This window comes from Carassius auratus, chromosome 5 (assembly GCF_003368295.1).
Source record: "Carassius auratus strain Wakin chromosome 5, ASM336829v1, whole genome shotgun sequence".
In the NCBI taxonomy this organism is placed as follows: Eukaryota; Metazoa; Chordata; class Actinopteri; order Cypriniformes; family Cyprinidae; genus Carassius; species Carassius auratus.
The window spans coordinates 29,030,825-29,050,275 of NC_039247.1; the positions used below are offsets into that span (position 1 = coordinate 29,030,825).

General features: G+C 40.4%; 1 protein-coding gene across 2 annotated transcripts in view; it reads right to left on the reverse strand.

The window, feature by feature from the left end:
• LOC113084678 (pappalysin-1-like) overlaps positions 1-19,451 on the reverse strand; it is a 121,623-nt gene that overhangs the window by 30,748 nt on the left and 71,424 nt on the right. For both annotated transcript variants that reach the window (XM_026254942.1, XM_026254936.1), the window contains exons 16-20: positions 11,984-12,167; positions 10,685-10,886; positions 10,327-10,519; positions 9,190-9,337; positions 4,739-4,854 (exon numbers count right to left, since the gene is read on the reverse strand). In XM_026254942.1, the coding sequence (XP_026110727.1) occupies positions 4,739-4,854; positions 9,190-9,337; positions 10,327-10,519; positions 10,685-10,886; positions 11,984-12,167 (843 nt within the window). The remainder of the gene's footprint in view (positions 1-4,738; positions 4,855-9,189; positions 9,338-10,326; positions 10,520-10,684; positions 10,887-11,983; positions 12,168-19,451) is intronic.

Below are 19,451 nucleotides of genomic sequence, written 5' to 3' on the forward strand. Positions count from 1 at the left end.
TATGGAAATACAGACAGACAATGAAACGCCCCTACTGCGTGCTAGAATCTCCGACAAACAACCTGATTTCAAGCTCAAAATGTAGGCTTTTAAATATACCAATACTGCTCTCAAACACGGAGAGGCTTCTTTGTGATCTCATCTAACAGATTCTGCAAAAAAACGAAAATCACCAATTTGAAAAAAAAAAAAAAAAAAAAAAACGCTTCTTTCTCATTTTGCTCGAAAGTTTTGCTGCCAACTTGTGTCACTGGTTTCCGTCACTGGTCACAAATGACATCGCTGTTGACCAGCTCATATCAATTCCTAGTACAAACTGTCAGTGTGAATGCAACTCTTTAAATGGTACTGGGAAATAGTTTGTGCAAAATTGTCCCAGTATTTTAGTACTGTACATTTAGTTCTGGAACTAAAGCGGTGTGAGAGGCCATATTGACTTTAGGAACAGCTGTTTGAGGATAGCTGTTCTGCTAAGCTGTTTTGCTGTCTGGAGCACTGTTTGTGTGTATCATTGCATGGCATAGTGGGCATTTTGTTTCCTATAGTGGCTATAAGAAAAGACATTGTGCGTTTTCACTTTAAGGAGAACATCTCAGGTTACACGTGTAACCATGGTCCCCCAAGAGGGAACAAAACACGGTACTCCCTTGCCATACCTAGGGTATGCCTGTTTCCATCTCCTTCAGACAAAGAAGTAATTTACATGCATTGCAGGTGCCCTCTCATACTTCCGGTTGCTCTGCTAATGACTTCACGAGCTGTGCAATCCAATGGATTCAGAGAGTTTTCCACGTGCTTCAGGCATCAGTCCACTAGAGGATGCAGTGTCTCATTCCGTCTCAGGGGACACAGGGCTACATGCAAATCCTGAGATGTTTCACTTTGTTTTTGATACTGTAAATTGTATTTTAAAATATATTCCGATTTTAAAAGTTGTGTAGTATTTTCTAGCATGCAAAGATTGAAGATAGCATGTTCCGGCCTGCAGTGGAGCCTGACAGGTGTTCAGTAAGAAGACTGCCTGAAGACTGCCATCATAACACTCCCAGTCAAACACTGCAGTCACAGCTAAAACAATGTAATACTTCTGACAGGTATATTTATATGAAGCTTTTTTCCTATCGCCTGTAATAGGGTCATTGTTGAAATTATAGTGATTACAGATGGCATTTTAACTTTTATGACTTGGCCTCAGCCTCGTTGCGGTTCAGATGAGTTAAGAGATTACTGTAATCATACCCTGTTTTACCAATGCCAGGTAATTGGGAAAGTCATGCATGCCTGAGCCTGCGGCCAATGAACGGTAATTGGATGTCTGCTACATTGCAAAATTACAACTGCTGCATGTGTTCACTGATCAGAGACAGAAGTTAACGACAGAAGTTCACTTTAAAATTTTACATTGAAAACTTAATTCTGAACATTTATTGTTTTCCTAATTGTTTCATTATTATTAGTAGTAGTAGTATTTGTTTTTACAGTTGCAATCAAAATTATTCAATCTCCTTGACTTGCAAGACAATTTGCTGTGGAGGATAACATTTTATGAAATCAATTTAACAAAGGCATCAGTAAAGTATTAGAGAAAGTTTGTTAATACACTTTTGAGTGATTCTGAGAATGGAACATTGATGAATCATGATAAAATTTGAATTGGCTCTAAACATTCATGTTTAAAATTATTCAACCCCCTTTGTGCAGAATATTTTATTCTTTAAAATCTCCAAATAAACTCTGTCTGTAAGTGTTTAGAAGCTTCTGTCACCTCTCTACCACAGTTTTGGCCCATTCTACACCTGAAAAAGCTTTCAGATCACTGATAATCTTTGGTTTTCACATTGCCACTGCTTTCTTCAAATTCAACCAGATATTTGAAATGAGAATTAAGCCTGGATACTGAACAGGTCACTTAAGTACATTCTATGACTGATCCCTGAACCAAGCAGTAGTAGATTTGGATGTGTACTTTGGTATGACTGGCCTGCAGGAAAGTCCATTGACCATCAGCTTTAGTTTTTGCACCAAAGGCATTACAATTCTTGTCAAAATGGCCTGACACTTTAAAGAAACCATGATGTCCTTCATACAGTCATGATTTCCACTTCCTTCTACAGTAAAGAAACCCCATAACAGGACTGATCCACCTCCAAGTTTGAGGATGGAGATGGTGTTCTTCTGTTTATGAGCTTTGCCTTTTTTGCAGCAGACATACCGCTGATCCATGGGTCCAACAAGTTCCAGTTTGGTCACATAACTCCATATAACATTCCTCCAGAGCTCCACAAGTCTACACAAAGGAATTTTTATCAAGTTCAAGTTGTCCTTTGTTCTTCTTGATCAATAGTGGTATTCTACAAGATGTCTCAACATAAAGGGAATACTTGTCTAGTGTTCTTCTTACACACTGCATTGAAATGGTTTTCCTCCTTTCATCGGGTCATCTTGCAAGTCTTTGGCATAACATTGCAGATTTTTCTTAGTTGCTCTGATTAAACATTTTATGATATTGTGCTTTTTCTTCCACAACCTCAAAGATTTTCTGGTAAAAGACACTTTAAGCTAAGGAATAAGGCTGAGAGCTGTGACTCTAGGAACTTTCAATGTCTTGGAAATCTTCATATAGCCTTAGCCTTTCTAAAGTACTACGATATTTATTCTCTTTAGCTTTTGTGAGATCTCTGTTGACATTTTTGCTACTCAACTTCAACACATGCATGGGCTAACTGTATGTGTAACGGCTCAAGCCAATTCTGTTTTTAATAGAGTTTCTAAAAGCTTAATTGTGTTTTTGAGACTGTTTTTTCCTCACCATGCAAATAAGTGATTTAAAAACAGCAATGTTGAATAGGGGTTGAATAATTATGACATAGCAGTATTATAAAAAAATCGTATAACTCAAAAGTATTACATTATATATTGACGATACAATTTTTATTTTATCCTGGATCTTCAGAAAAGCTTGTATTTGTAAAGTACTGCAGTCTCTAGGGGGTTTGAATTTCGATTGCAACCGTATATATAAAGCAAGGAAATGTTTCAAATACAAAGAAATGACATTCTTTTTACTGCAGTTATGTTGGCCTGAGAGGTGAGTGTAATGGTTACAGTTCACATTAAAACCATTGTGTACAGAATATATAAATAAATATAAATACATACCAATATTATATTTTGTTAAATGGTTAGCTTTGTGACTTCGTTTGAAGCCATTAATAGGTTAAATACATATATACTGTATACAATGCGACTGAATTGTTATTTCGACACATTCTCATGGCAGTTTGTAAGTATTTAACATTTTGGTGAATTAGTGGTTGATTCGTATGAATTTGTATGATCTCATTGGTATGTTTTTGTATGGGTGGATCCTCATCGTATGGACCTGATAACGGTCTTAAAGGGACACTGAGTAGGAATTACTCCCATCTAGTGGTGAAATTGTATTTTGCATTCAAACTAATTTTGCTCTCCAGCGCCTCGCTTTTTCAAATGCGCATTGCATCTACGGTAGGCGATATGTACCAAAAAGCTTTGACAGGATGTATTCTAATAGCACTTCGTCGAGTTTTCCTTCAGGTGAACAGGTGTGTTATTTCAAACAAACTGCAACATGACAACTAACAAACAAATGTTACAGTATGAATTACTGACTGTGGAGAACATGAAATATTGTAATTAGTAGTTATGTCTTCTTTATTCATTATATTTTCTGAATTATATGCATTGTTAGATATAAAAAAAATATTATAATATAGACTGTAACACTGACGTACCTGTCGAGAAGAAAACTGGCCACTTCAGCGTCTCTTTTGAAATCTTTATCAAGCATTAGCTCTTTCCACCTAATAAAAGCTTCCCCGACATTAACTCTTGTTTTCTGTAATCTACGGTCACGTTTCCTTTTACGTTCTATTTTTGACTGTTTTGGCGACGATGTTTTCTTCTCCTGTGGCGCAGCATATGTATGGTCCATAATAAGAATTCAATCCAGACTTTTAAACTTGCCGGTGCAGTTTCAAGCGCCTCTCACTGCTCTGCACCTGCGTTTCTGGCTCTGACCGAAAACGCGCTGTGGAAACGCGTTGGCTTAGTACTTTTTGTCCCTCTCTGGTATTATAGTTTTGCAAGATGGCGGAACTACATGGAAGCCTCCGTCAACCTACCTGTCCCATGTATATAAAGATAATAAATTCTTCATTTACAAGGATTAGTTCAAACATTGGCATAGGTATTTGTACACCATTGAGGGCATATTTATGAATAAAAATATTGATTTTAGATAATAAAATACCTAAAAAGTTACTTATTGTCCCTTTAATTGGAACTGACTGATGAAATATGCCGACCTGATGCAGTCTTAATATGCACTTTGTTGCTTTTTTTAAGAAACCTGGTAAAAATATATTTAAATATATGATAAAAATATGTTGTAAACCTTGAAGCTCAATGAAATATATTTTTGTAATTGAAAACATTTAGTTTAAGTGCATTAAATGGCACTGAATGTAGTTTGGACATAATAAATGTCATTATAGCTTTGAATTCCTAGATTGTGCCTCTCGCTGACCCTAAAGTCCAGAGCCTATACACAGATAAATGACACTGATGAATCATCATGCACAATCCAATATCTGCTGTCCAAGGAGTGTCACCTCAAACTTTGAGTCACACTCAGGATGTGTCATCCTGGTGCAACATTACCTGCCAGTAAGCTGAGAGGGTGCACACAAAAACAAACCTTGACTTTGGGAGGGTTCATCCAGTGATGTCTCATAATGCTGCTGGCCGTCATGTTGCTCAGCAGAATGACCACATCATTGTTATTGTCTTTGCATGACAACTCACACTCCTTCCCTGAGAAAAAAGACAGAGAACATAAGTCCACATCTCATGTAACATCTTGAAACACTGCATAACATCTTTATTTAGTGTTTGAAGAGCACTGCTAAACAGTTTGTCTACTCATCACTAAGGTCATTGCAGATATCGACACTTCAGTGAAGTTTAATGGACACTTCTTACAGTTTAACCATGTTAAGATCTGAATGTTACAGCATATCTTCTGATGAAGTTTTTGTAAAGTACTGAGTTCTGTCTAGGGCTGTACAAATAATCGAATGTGATGATCATTTGAATCTCATAAGTAAAGCCGGTTCTGTGATTAGTAGTAAATCTCCATCACCTGCTTTCAAAGAGTTCAGTGCTGCATGGGGAAAAAGAGGGGAGGGGGGCAAGGTCGGGAGGGAGTTCAGCTTTCTGACAGCCTGATGGATGAAGTTGTCCTTCAGTCTGCTGGTCCTGGCCTGGAGACTCTGCAGTCTCCTCCCTGATGGCAGCAGACTGAAGAAGCTGTGTGACGGGTGTGTGGGATCACCAGCAGTGCAGAGGGCTTCATGGGTGAGACGAGTTCCATAAATATCCTGGAGAGAGGGGAGATATACACCAACGATCTTCTCAGCTGCTATCACTATGCTTTGAAGTGACTTGCGGCAGGACGCATTGCAGGCACCATACCACACAGTGATGCAGCTGGTCAGGATGTTCTCGATGGTGCCTTCTGTAGAAGGTGCACATGATGGGGGCCGGGGCTCTGGCTCTTCTCAGTTTGTGGAGGAAGCAGAGACGATGCTGTGCTTTCTTGGCCAGTGCTGTGGTGTTTTGAGCAGCACCAGGAACTTGGTGCTGCTCACTCTCTCCACAGTTGCACCGTTGATGGTCAGAGGAGCATGCTGAGTGTGCACTCTCCTGAAGTCAACGACACTCTCCTTCATCTTCTCCATGTTCAGAGAGAGATTATTGTCACTGCACCACCCGGCCAGGCGGCTTTCCTCGATCCTGTAGTTTGTCTCATCTCTGTTGCTAATGAGACCCACCACAGTCATGTCATCCGAAACTTAAAGAGGTTGCAGTTGTGAGATGTCCAATCAAAGGCCCCCTCTGCCATGTTGGACCTGCCCCACCATATCCCGTTGTTTGAGGGAAGCCTTTGCCACCGCAACCGCTGCCGATGGCTTCCATTTCCTCCCTGTTGCTAGGGTAGGAGCATCACCTCTGATGACTGGATCCCAGGATTCTGTGAGAGTCATTTCCAGCCTTGATTTGGCACATTTGTACTCCTCCACCAGGCTTGAGATTGGCAGGGAGAGGGCTCCATTGCCATAGAGGCCGATGCTGGTAAGGCATCTCGGCAGTCCCAGCCAATTCCTCACTTGTGCATTCACTAATCTCTCCAGTCGAATGGCATGGGATAGCGTGACCTCATAGATAGAAGTTGGCCACATGAGACGGGGCAGCAGCCCAAACTGAAAGCACCACAGCTTCAGCTTCCCTCGGAGAGCAGTGTTGTTGATCTTCTTGAGGCCGCTGATTGTATCCTGCCTGAGTTGCTCCATCTGCTTTGAGTCTTTGAGGTCTGCGCTATACCAGTGGCCGAGGCTTTTGATGGGCTTCTCCAGAACTGTTGGTATTGGCTCGTTGTTGACCTGGAACCTCTCATTAGTAAGCTGGCCCTTGACAATGGAGATACTGTGGGATTTGCTGGGTTTAATCTCCATTCTTGCCCATTTGATGTTTCCTTGGAGTTTATCCAGCAGACATTTGGTGCATGCATTTGTTGTTGTTATTGTCATCATGTCGTCCATGTATGCCCTGATTGGAGGAAGACGCAGCCAGCTCTTCAACCGCTCCCCTCCTACCACCCATCAGGATGCTCGAATAATGAGCTCCCTCGCCATTGTAAATGCGAGTGGAGATATAGTGCTACCCTCTGGGACTTGGAAGAACTTGAACGCAGTCCACAGAATTTCATGCGCCACTGACCCAAAGGCATTGGCGAGATCCAAGAAAACCACATGCAGGTCTTTCTTCTCCTTCTTGGCTGTCTGTATCTGGTTCCAGATGACATTTGTGTGTTCCAGGCCTCCTAAGAATCCACTTATCCCTGCCTTCTGCACTGAGGTGTCGACAAAGTTATTATTCTGCAAGAACACAGAGAGCCTCTGGGCCACAACACTGAAAAATATCTTTCCTTCCACATTCAGGAGGCTGATCTGGCGGAACTGATCGATGGTTGAGGAATTATTTTCTTTGGGATTCTTCCTCCTGCCCATTGCCATGCCTATGGTATAATTCCTTTTTCCCATGCCACTTTCATGAGCTTCCAGAGGTACTTCAAGATGCCTGGCGCGTTCTTATAGAGCCTATATGGAACGCCATTGGGCCCAGGGGCTGAGGCTTTTCTGGCCGGCTTTACTGTGCTCTCCATTTCGCTCCAAGTTGGAGGTCTTGCTTCCAGCTGGTGCTCGTGTGGTTGAATTGGTGACATATCATCCGGGATGCTGGCTGGCACAAACCTCTGATTCCTCAGGTGCTACTCTAGTTCTCTTAAGGGTCCTTTGATGGTCCCAGTTTTCTCCTTGACAAAGAGGTCTTTGACGAACTTATAGGGATCTCTGTAGAAGGCAGTCCTCATTCGTTCCTTCTTCTCATGTTGCTTTCTAGGGCATTCTGCTCTTCGCAGTGTTGCAATACGCTGGTTGATGTCTCCCTGTAGTGCCTCAAGTCCTTTCCTTTCCACTTCTGTGGCCTTCCTCCATTGTTTTCTCAGATTCCTTCTTTCTTTCACCAATCGCTCAATCTCTCGTTGTCTCCTAGACTTGAGATTGACTGATGGGTTCGTCTGCATCCCAAGGTTTGGGGTTGTACTTTTCACCCCAAATCTCACTGCTCCATAGCTGTAAATGATCTCTCCGATCTTGTTCAGCATTCTTTCCACGCCCCCTTTCAGACCTTCTAGAAGATGGACGACGTCTGTGTCTGTGGTTTCCCACTCCTTTTACTGGCAGGATTTAGGCCACAAGATTTGAGGCTTCTGTCCATTCATCTTACTCTCTACTGCTGTCTGTGGCTGGATGGGCTCTGGACTCATGTCCGTTGGTGGCTCTGTGCTTGGTTGAACTTGTCCTGGGGTCTGATACCCTGTGGACTGTGGTGAAAATCCTGCCACTGGGCTTCACTCACCTGATTTGCCCTACCTCTGAGGAAGTAGTGGTCAATGCGAGGCCCCTCGCTAGGCTCTCTCAGGCACTTTTTCCTACCCTGGTGGATCTTGAGACCCTTCTCTGATGTTATCTTTTTCCAGCCACACGCCACTGCCAGTACTGTTACTCCATCAACTCCCGTGCTGAACAATTTATTCATAGTCGTTTCCATTCCAGGGTCTGTTAACGTGTGATCCACCGACGAGTCATCTTCTGTCAACGCTCTCGCAGACTCAAGGGGTATTTTTTCTTTCGAATTTTTTGTAGCCATAGTTGGGTGGATCCAAGTCACTATGTAGTGCAAAGATCCTGCTAACACGGGTAGCTAACCCATGACAGCCCCATTGGGGTCTGTTCCCTCCTGCCAGCAGTCTCTTCAGGCCATCACCAGGTCTTTCCCGGGTTGTCAGCTGCCCTTTCGCAGCAGTCACTGGTTTTGACACCAGATATCGGGATTCTTAGTAGGACTGGTTGTTAAAGATCCGTACTTTCAGCACAACAATTGAATGGGGATGTCATCTTGTGTTGGGTGAAATTTGGCACAGATCTCATGGTGCCACCAGTGCAACACATCTTCAGTTGTGTGCCCGACCTCATTGGGTGTTTCGGCCACTTATCACAAGACACCCTCTGCCGGGGTTGGTTGATCAGACTCGGGTTTGTGTCACACGGTGGTGGCACCATGCGATCATTTGGCAGCCCATATTGCGTCCATACGTTTCAGCCACAGCCAGTGACTGCTCAGTTCCGCTGCAGTGGCAAGTTATTTGATTGCCCTCCGTTGGGACTGCCCTCTGATCCCTACTTCCTTCAAGAGCCTTGTGGTAGAGCTGGCTACAAAACCTCTGCATCCCACCTCCACTGGCCACACCTTCACGTTCCAGCCCCGCCCCTCTGCTTCAGCTGCTAAGTTGGCATATCGCAGCCTCTTCCCATCAAATGCCTCGTCGGTGGCTAAGGGAAGGTGCATCTCATTCCCCTTCTCAGGGAACCATGCTAACATGCGTGACCTTAGAATTTTTCCCTTGTATATACAACTTTGTCATGGATTTTCAAAACATTATAGATCAGTACTAACTGTTCTGATGATATTCACCAAATTAGAGAATTAGCATAAATTTGTGCACAAAATTGCGGTAAAAGTTTTTACCTATGCCATGGCCCTTCTTGCAGCTGATACGGATGTTGGGATGCAGGTTCTGAGGTAGAGAGCATTGACCCTTCACCTGAGGGCATAAGTGGAAACTTCCGGTCCAGTTCCCATCCTTTCTGCAGCGGATGACATTGGTGTTGAGCCCCTGTGAACATGGCAAAACATGTTACATCATTCACTATGACATTCTAAACTTCAGCCAGGGGAAAGAGCAGATAAAGATATGAATATCTATAAATACCAAATTAAAGTGTAATTTGTTTTTGTCATGATTTACACTTGTCGAGTCAAGTCACATTTGTTTATATAACATTTTATACAATACAAATTGTTTCAAAGCAGCTTCATAACAAGAAAAAACAAAAAGTCAAAACAAGTCTCTTTTGCTTACTAAGGCTGAATTTTATTGATCAAAAATGCAATAAAATGATAATAATATGAATTATTACTATATAAGATAACTTTTCTGTGTGAAAATACTGTCAAATGTACATTTACATTTATGCATTTAGCAGACGTGTAATATGTAATATATTGCTGTGATAGAAGCTGCACTTTCAATTGCAATATAAAATAATGTTTTCTCTATGTTAATGTCCTTTAACCTTTTCAGTGGTGAGTTTAAAATATCCTAGAGGTCCCCCGAGAGTTCGTTTTTTTTTTTTTTTAAGATCAGCGCCAGCCAACACGCGAAAACACAGTTTGAATTTGAGTTATGTGACGTCACTGAACGTTCTTATGCCCATATGTGGGACCATACTTCTCAAAAGGTAAAAACAGAATTAAATAGAATTTATTTCTGTGATGCAAATCTGAATTTCCATCAGCCATTAATCCACTATGAAGTGTCACATAAACCTTAAGGAATAATTTCTGATCCAAACTTTTGAACGGTATTATAAATGTTACTGCACCTCATATTGAAGTAATTTACTGCAACTTTTGATCAACTTAATAAATGTAATTAAGCATATTAGCAGACTGTCTGCTTAATGTCTGCTAACACATTCTATTGAGTAACTTTGCAAGTACATGTCAACTTATACAACTAACCCTAACCTAACAGTCTACTAATACTCTAATGAGAGATAGTTGGCATTTACTTGCAAAGTCACCATTTATCCTTAGTCATACCTGTTTGCATGGTGGTTGTCTCAGTGTGTTGTTGGCCCTGTTGCACTGGATCCAGCAGGTGCTGTCAAACTTGAATCCGTCTGTGCACTGGTACATACCATAGAAGACAGACGGAGGAGGTGGACAGGTGACCGGCTCACATGAGCCCTCTAACCAACGACCATCTTCTGTGCACTGACGCTTAAAGGCTCTCCTGCAGGAACCAAGACGTTTCATATGCTGTGATACCGTTCATGTCAAATTTATTTTGATGATAAAAGACAACTTAATTTTTGTTTAACCATGCATGCTGAGTGGTTGTTATTGTTGTATTTTTTGGTTCCTGTTTTGATTTGTGGATGATCGTATGTTTGCGCACCTCTTTGGCTTGTTGGCCACATGGTATCCAGGTTTGCATTTGTACTTGCAGAGGGTGCCCACTTTAAGACCCGTCTCATTGCAGCGTTTGGTCTGCAGCATGGCATTGGGCACAGGAGGAGGCACGGGACAGCGGAGCTCACACAAAGCCTCTGGGAATGACCACAGACCGTCCTCCATACAGGTCAGAGTGTTATTAGTGCCTTTAGATGAGCGACAAAGAGAACAAATCAAATAAACACACATGAATACATATACGTATTCGTTAAACGTTAAATTGATAAAAAAAAGTCACAATAATGACATTTATTATGTTACTAGAGTTTTTTGTTTTAAATAACGCTGTTGTACATTGTATTTATCAAAGAATCCTGGAAATAAAATCTGTCACAGTTTCCACAAAAATATGAAGCAGCACAATCGTTTTCAACATTGATAATAATCAGAAACATTTCTTGAGCAGCAAACCAGCATATGATTTCTGAAGGATCATATGACATACAGTATGACACAGCAGTTCATATGTCTTGTCAGTAGATCTGCTTGTTGGTGGGTGTTTTGTTCTTGTTTTGGCTTGTATTGTTCCTTCTATTTCTCTTGCTTTGTGGAGGTTATGTCATGTATGTTATACTTGCAGCAGCAATATTTTTTTTTACATGCTCAAGGCAGCATGTGGAAGAATTGGCAGTAGCAAGTTTCGGTACTTGCTCTGCCACAGAAGCAGCGTAGCAGATCTATTCCGCCAAAACCAAATAATACATTTTTATTATTATACGTAACCATGCCAATTAATCCGAGAGTTGCCATGACAGATATATAATTAAACAGTACAAATGACAAAGTATTGCCATGACATTGCTAATTATAAAATATACAGAAATCCAAATGCTTTTGATTAATAAGTATTTGGTGATAAATGTTTTTAACCATATTGTGAAGAAGTAAAGTGTGTTCTAAAATGAATAGCTCCTCTAAATTAAAAATAGATGCATCACTTATCAATCATTAAACATACTTGTGACTGCTCATGACTGAATTCCATGTTAACATGCTATATTGCAACTGCAAACAGCTGCAAATCACAAATTATGTGACAATTTCCCAAGTAATAATCAAATAATGTTGATTGTTACAATACGAGCTGTTATATTAAGTTTTCTGCTTTATTTAATTCTCACTATTGCAACAAGCATTTTGTACTACATGCTGGATCCTCAAAATCTACTATGACCCTACATTACCAAGTCAAGTTTTGTTTAGCAAGTTTTATTTTTCACAAAGTTTTTCCGTGTTTTCTTACCCACAAGCTGAGCAGGCTCCTTGCACTGGAACGTGCTCTTCTTGCCGTAGGTGGTGCCTTCTGGGAAATCAAAGTGGGCAGGGTGCACATGATACTTATCTGGAAGCCCACAGTCAACCGGCTCACACGATACTTGCTTGTTCCATTTCCTATCAGCACAGGTGATGGTCACGGTTGAGTCCATCTACAGAAAAAAGACGTCAGATTTTCAATGAGTTCTGTGCAGTTCAATATGTCCTGCTAACCACAAAAGTACACGAAGCTGAGATCACAGTAAAGGACACATCTGTTCCTCTCACAGGTCTGAAAGCAGCACTACTAACTAGTGCTTCAGTATTTTGCATGAGGAATGAAGTGCCAATTAGTCGTGCAATGTGTTGTTTGAAGAAAAGGCAGAAAATATCCAGACAGTCGCACTCATCCGAAACCTACTGAGCTACCAAACTAAATGACATTTTAACCCTAAAAAAACATTATATTAAACCTCCATGAAACTATGATATTTGATATGCACATTTCTAAGGCTTCTAAGTGATCAACATGATCAAAACTTTGCTGAAAAACTTGTCACACACAATCTACGACATGCTTCATGTCATCTGATTAAGGCTTTTTAGTATAATTGTACAAATGCCCACCTTGAGAGCTGTAAAATCTGTAGCGAATAAATTTAGTGCTGAATAAACTGCTGGGTTCATTCCCCTGTGGAAAGCCAAACAAACAGAAAGTGACACGAAACAATGCAATATTTTAAAAGTTTGTGCTACATTGACCTGTCATAGGCACGGCTCAATGGAGCAAGTCGTGCAATCAACTCAAACAGCGCAGAGAGAAAGTGTCTGCTATCGCCACCTAAAGGAATGGAGCGCGGTGCCACAAACTAATCTCATTCATTTAATTCTGAATGTTTTTTTCCTTTTTTTTATGTTACACATGGGTTGGACCTTCTTTTTATTACTTGTACTTGGTTAAGCGCTGCTGATTCGAGTCCTCTTGCTGATCTGTTACCTCCAGGATGTAATTTTTTAAGCATTAAGAGGACTATTCGCCAGGGTGGAGGCTTGGCTGTTATTTTTAACATTATATAATGTTAAAGTGTAAAATACTGTCTGTTGAAATCTGTTGTCTGTCTGTTGAGCTTTGAAGTTCAATTAATGAAGATTGATTTGTCATTGCCAATACTTTTTGCCATGATATACACTATACATTAGGCCTCCTGGTTATAATAAGGACTTTGTAAATGAGTGGGAAAGGAAAGGAAAGGAAAGGAAAGGAATAATTAACAACAAGGTCTGAATGGTATTTGTTCACAATATGTGCTTCTGTACAGCTGCTTAGGTGGCTCCAAAATGGTCAGTTCCTCAACCTCTCCTGCTTTGTCTTCGAGAAGTCTTTAAGTCATTCGGTGGCTTTTTTTTTTTTTTTTTTTTTTGGAAAGGAAAGGAAAGGAAAGGAAAAGATGGGAATATGTGGCCAAGTATGGTGTCCCATACTTGGAATTTATGCTCTGCATTTAACACATCCAAGTGCACAAACACACAGCAGTGAGTAGCGAAAACATGCTTGTAAACCGATGACCAAGGAATTTTTTCATTTGGTTGATTCCTTTAACCTATCAAAGTGGGTCCCTGGATCTACGCACCATTATTGTCATATGGTTGATTTGTTTTATTTGGATTTAATGTTAGAAAACATTTGTATTGATGACACAGCTGACCATATGACCATTAGTTTTAATCTGACTTTTGCAACAAATGGATTATGCTATCAGTCACCTTCTCTACACAGATCAAGGTGTTGCTTTAATGATATTTGAGCGTGGCTTATTATAAATCATGTAGCTTTAATAGAAGGACTATGAGACTATGTTTGGAATCAATGGTGTAGTACTTGAGTGGTTTTCTTCAGGATTTGTTCTGTTCAAATTGGAAATTATGTTCTTGCATCTGCTTCTTTTTTTTGTGCAAGGTCCCACGAGAATCTATTATTGGTCCAACTCTATTTTCTTAATAAATGCTTTCTTTGGGGTAAACTTTTAGGCAATACAATATTATTCATCATTTGTATACTGATGATCTGTGAATTTAGTTTCCTTGAGAGTCCGATGGGTGATTTTTTTTCTAAATAAATTTTTTAGGCCATATATATATGCTAGTTAGACTTATGCTAGTGAGCATAACATGCAAATCTGGACAACATGTTAAACAATCCTTTCGGGTAGGCCCACTAACGTTCATGTACTCATTGTTTTATAATCCCATGTTGCACATAACATTCAGTGCTTTTATAAGCAGAATGTTTTGAGAGTTTTTCTTCCAAATTAAGATTTTCATTCATTGTGTTACTTGATATTTCTCTGTAATTATTTGAGGAAATTTCTAAGTTTTTATTATTTTTAATATATAATACACAAGGATGCAGGTTGTGTTTAACAGCGAAAGCCTTGTTCATAATTTGGGTTTGTTTGACTTGTCAAAAAAAAACTATGTGACAATGTTTTCTGAATCTGCAAAAGCTCTTGAATCCACATGCATGTATGATCTCTTACATTTAATTACATAAACCAAATCAAATAGCAACAACATTTAGAAATATATATTTTAAACTATACTTGCAAATATTGTTTTGTCCTATAAAAGAACTTACTTCATCATGAAGCATTTGGTTTAGTTGATAAAGGAGAACTATAACACTAGACACACACGTTATCGATGAGCTCAGTCAGATATTCTTTCTCTCTTATATACTTCAGCCTTTCCTTTGACTATTTGATACACCACAACAATATCTTCTTACCCAGTCATTACTCACTTTCATATTTCTCTGTACAAAACATATGCTTTCCACATGTTAACTCAATCAATATGTTTAGAATATCTGGACAGAATTCCCAAAAGTGATTGAACTAAGAGTGAGGGCTGACTTATAATAAATTATCACCTCAGACAAGGTCATTTATACTCTTGTGAAGAACACATGTGTATTTGCAGGTAACTGCTGATATACAGGCACACATGCATCAGAGCGAAGCTAAATACAACAACAACAAAAAATCCCTGCTTTATAAAGATTACATATTATCCTGCCCTTTGTAATGTAAGCTTGAATCATTCAAGAAACAGCATGTGTTCAGTATCTGTTCAAATATAATCCAATTCAGAACATCTGTATCAGGGTTATTAAGGTAACACTCCATTTTGATGGTCCACATTAGACATTATACTAACTATAATACTAACTCTGCAACTCTATGTCAACTAGCAATCACTGGATTATCAGCAGATTGTGTGCTAAATATCAGCTAACACTTTATTTTGATGGTTCCCTAAGAGACATTCAAATGATTATAAGTAACTGCAAGACCATGCCAATTTATTCTACTAAACCTAATCTAACAGTCTACCAATGCTCTATATGAGAGTTGGTTGACATCCACATGTCATGACATGACCTAACCCTAATGATAATAAAATACAACTATCTACATAGCATTTAACAAAATGCATATCTTTCAAAAGCAGCTTTGGGAACTGAGCAAACTGGAAATGCCATATTAAAACAGATTTACAAACATAAATACATGCATTTCTGTTGGGTTTAGTAGCAGAACAGTCTTGGTGAGTGTTTGGACTGATTATATTCTTTGTAAATGTGGTAGACTCATAGTGACACACACACACACACACACACATTGATAAACACAAAAACAAACAAACAAACAAACAAACTCATAACAAACACATTTACAACACTGGGTCAAAGCCAATAAATGTTCAGTTGGAGAAAGATGAAAAAAAATGTTTGTGTGGATGGCGAGTTTTCTTCTTTTACACAAATTTATAGCCGAGCGGTTCACCTCATTTGGGCTACTGTGCCTAATTAAACACAGCCATTGCTTTACTGACTTACTGAATGCACACACCAAAACTTTTGTTTAAATGCATCACTTTATCAAACAATGATTAAAATTTAAAAAATGCTTTTTTGTCCCATACCCATAAGACTTTTAGGTTGCGTCAATTAAGTATGTTTGAGCTTATGTTTACCATATTTGATGTGCTCTATGTGTGTTGTTTAGTGTTAATAAATCAGTTAATCACATTAAAGTATGTCTCCTCCAGAAGCTTGGATTAAATTGCTCAATTTTGTTGTGTGTTTATGAATAAAATCACAATTACTTTTTGTAGTCTTTGATGCTCGAAAGTTTGGGTTTCATGGAATGTAAATTTATGGACAAAAATTATGAGACAGAATGAAATGTCTTATGGGTTTTGGAATGACTTGAAGTGTTTCCTTTTCAGTCTCTCCCATTGCTTAGCTGACGCTTCTGGGAAAACTCCTGTTACTCCGATACTGAAGCCTGATCTGTTCACCAATATTCCTTCAACCGGCAAAAGGGGTGGAGCCATCCACTTTATAAGTCAGCTCTGAGCACCATTTTGACTGAAAATTTCTCCATCAGTAACAAAGATAATCTCCTCACTGAGTCTTCAAGCAAGAAACAGAAGAAGAAAGCCCCCGGCAGTGGAAGGAGCCAGTAACCTTCCCCTGCAGAGATCTGATGCATTTACAGGTGACCTATTATGCAAAAATCACTTTTCTCTGATTTTTTTTTTTTTTTTTTCTGTGAAGGTGTTTGAACACAGATGTCTAACCGCAGTGTGTGAAAACAACCAGCTATTAATGGTAAAAATCCACCCACTAAGTTTTTTATGATCCTAATAAATCATAACCAGTCTCTCCAAAACGAGCAGTGTCAGATTTCTCCCTACACTGACTTCATTATAGTGAAAAAGTCCAACCCATTTATGATGATCTCTGCCTTATTAGAATAAACAGAGAAAAGAAGAGAAGCAGGAGTCCACCATTACTGTTTTCTGCTGTAGCTGCTGGAGATACAATGTCAGTGCCAAAGAGGCATTGTGATGTTGTGAGTTGGGACGCAACAACAAACACAGGAGTCTCCATAGGCTCCCTCCATCTGAGCCAATGAAGACACGATGGTTACATTTCATTTTCGAAGGGAACTTCACATACACACTGGACATCGAAGACTTAATTTATATATTGTAAAAATGGGCATAATAGGTCATCACCGGGACAGATTGCCTTCACTGCAACAGCATGAGTCTTGTCCTTCTCTGCTTGTGGATCACCTTCTTAAATGCTATCCCATTTCCTCTCTAGCCTAGAAGGAAGAAACAATGGAGCAGCGGAACTCAAACAATGGGCTTGAGTGAATGCATGCCAATGTAACTCCCACATGCTTCACTTTGCCCGCAATGTCTCATTTCACCTGTGTGTATCACATGTGAGTATCAGTGCTCCTTGCTGTCTGCAAGCGGCTTGATTTCCTTTGGCGGATCTGAGGAGGATGCTGTCACTGATGACTCCATGTCATCGATGGCTTCAGATGCTGAAGAGTGGGCGTGTTCCAGTGTAGAGCATAAAACCCTGCTTTCAACACAGACAACACAGCCCACTGTGGGCAGCGAGCTGATCCAGATTCTGACCAAGGCCGTGGAGGATCTTGACAATTCATGAGGAACTCACCAGAATGTGGCAAGCATCCAACTTGGTCTGTGTTAATCCCTCTACTTCTACCACTCTCACCACTGTTGATGCCACTGAAGAACAAGGTTATAGCAAGCTCCCTCCTCAGAAGAGTTGGTCGCTGTGCATCTGTGCCCTCTATTAGCTCTGGGGTTGAAAGCCTATGAGGCGCATCCATCTAACACCAGAAGGACTACCTCACCCATTGTGAACAGGGCTTACTCAGTGGCTGGCCAGGCTGTCTCAGTGCTTCACACAGTGGATGCAGTCAGCCAGAGTTCCGATACCTTAAAAGGGGGTGCTGCCCAGTGACTGACTACTACTAAGGTCACTGCTCAGGTGATTGGCAATTCCATGGCCAACTTGGTGGTGCATGAGCACTACCTTTGACTGAATATGACATATATAAGGAACGCTGACATGGTCACCTTCCTAGACTCATCAGTTTCTCCCAAGAGACTGTTTGGCCCTGCTGTGGATGGATGTGCCAAGCAGTTAACAGTGGCAAAGAAGTCATCACAGGCAATGTGGCACTTCCTGCTGGAGCGCTCCAGTGCAGTAACTGTTTCAAATAGCCAGAAGGCTCCATCCTCTCCACAGCCTGCCAAGCCAGCGCCACCTCAGCCCCCCCACCCCCGGAATGCTATCCTGGATGTGTCAAGTTGTTTTTGAAAAAACACAGAATGATGATACTCACAGTTCACTCACAGACTGCCCTGCTTCAGAGGCATCATTAAAACAGTAAGGGACAACATGTTCCTCATGTTCTCCGGTCTAAAGAATAAACACTGCTTGCAAAATAAGCTGTGGAAATGTTACTCCAACAAACAGCAAGATTACTTCCTTGTTCCCAAAAAGATGGTGGGCTCAGACCCAGTCTCCATCACAGGCATATGAACTGCTTGCTAATGAGATGGCTGTTGAAGATGTTGACTTTGAAACAGGCCTTCATAAAAATATGCTCAGAGGACTGGTTTCTATCAGTGGATCTGAAAGATGCTTACTTTCACATCCAGATAGCCCCCCATCACAAACCGTTCTAACTGGTCTATCAGTATATAGTCCTGCCATTCGGACTGTCACTGGCACCATGAACTTTTACAATGTGCATATATGCAGCTCTTACCCTTCTGAGCCAGATTGGAATACATATTCTGACTGGTCTTATCCAGATCAGAACGAGAACTCATCTCTCACAGGTCACTGCTGCTTAGTTACCTGGAACGGCTTGGGTTAAGAATCAGTATAGCCAAGACCTATTTGTCTTCCAGTCAGCAAGTGTTTTTTCTGCCCAAATATGTATGATTTTGGGGGCATGCCAGTCACAAAGGAGAGACTTTCCCACGGGACAGTCAATGGTGGTGTGTCCTATAGGTGGGAGGGCCCACTCCACTAGAGAAATTGCCTCCTCCTGGTTGTAGTCCACTGGGATTTATTCTGTGTTATTGTGGCAGTAACCTACCAACCTGTCATGCAACGACAATATGGTTAGCAGACAAATTGTCCAGAAAAAAAAAAGAAATATATATTCAGGCACTGATTAGTTGAGATGCATTTAATCTAGTAGAAGAGTGGAAGAGTGCACTATTAGAGTTCGACTGGATTTCACAATGGTTATCCATTAAACATCTGAGCATAGTGTTTGCATGATGAAAACAAGCAAGGACACACACACAAACAAGTGGAGGGAACCGATTGTTTTGAAGATAATTCCATCTAAAGCAGATTTCCTGGAAGCCTCATGTCTCAACTGAAGCCAGTGCACTTTCTAATGAAGCTCGACAAGAAGCAACTTCACACCATTGTCCTTGCTCCCATGCTGATGTGACAGAAACACACTGTTATGACATTAAATTGCAAGATCTTGTCATAAACATCATTGAGATAAAGAATGTAGAGATCAAAAGCAAGGGCA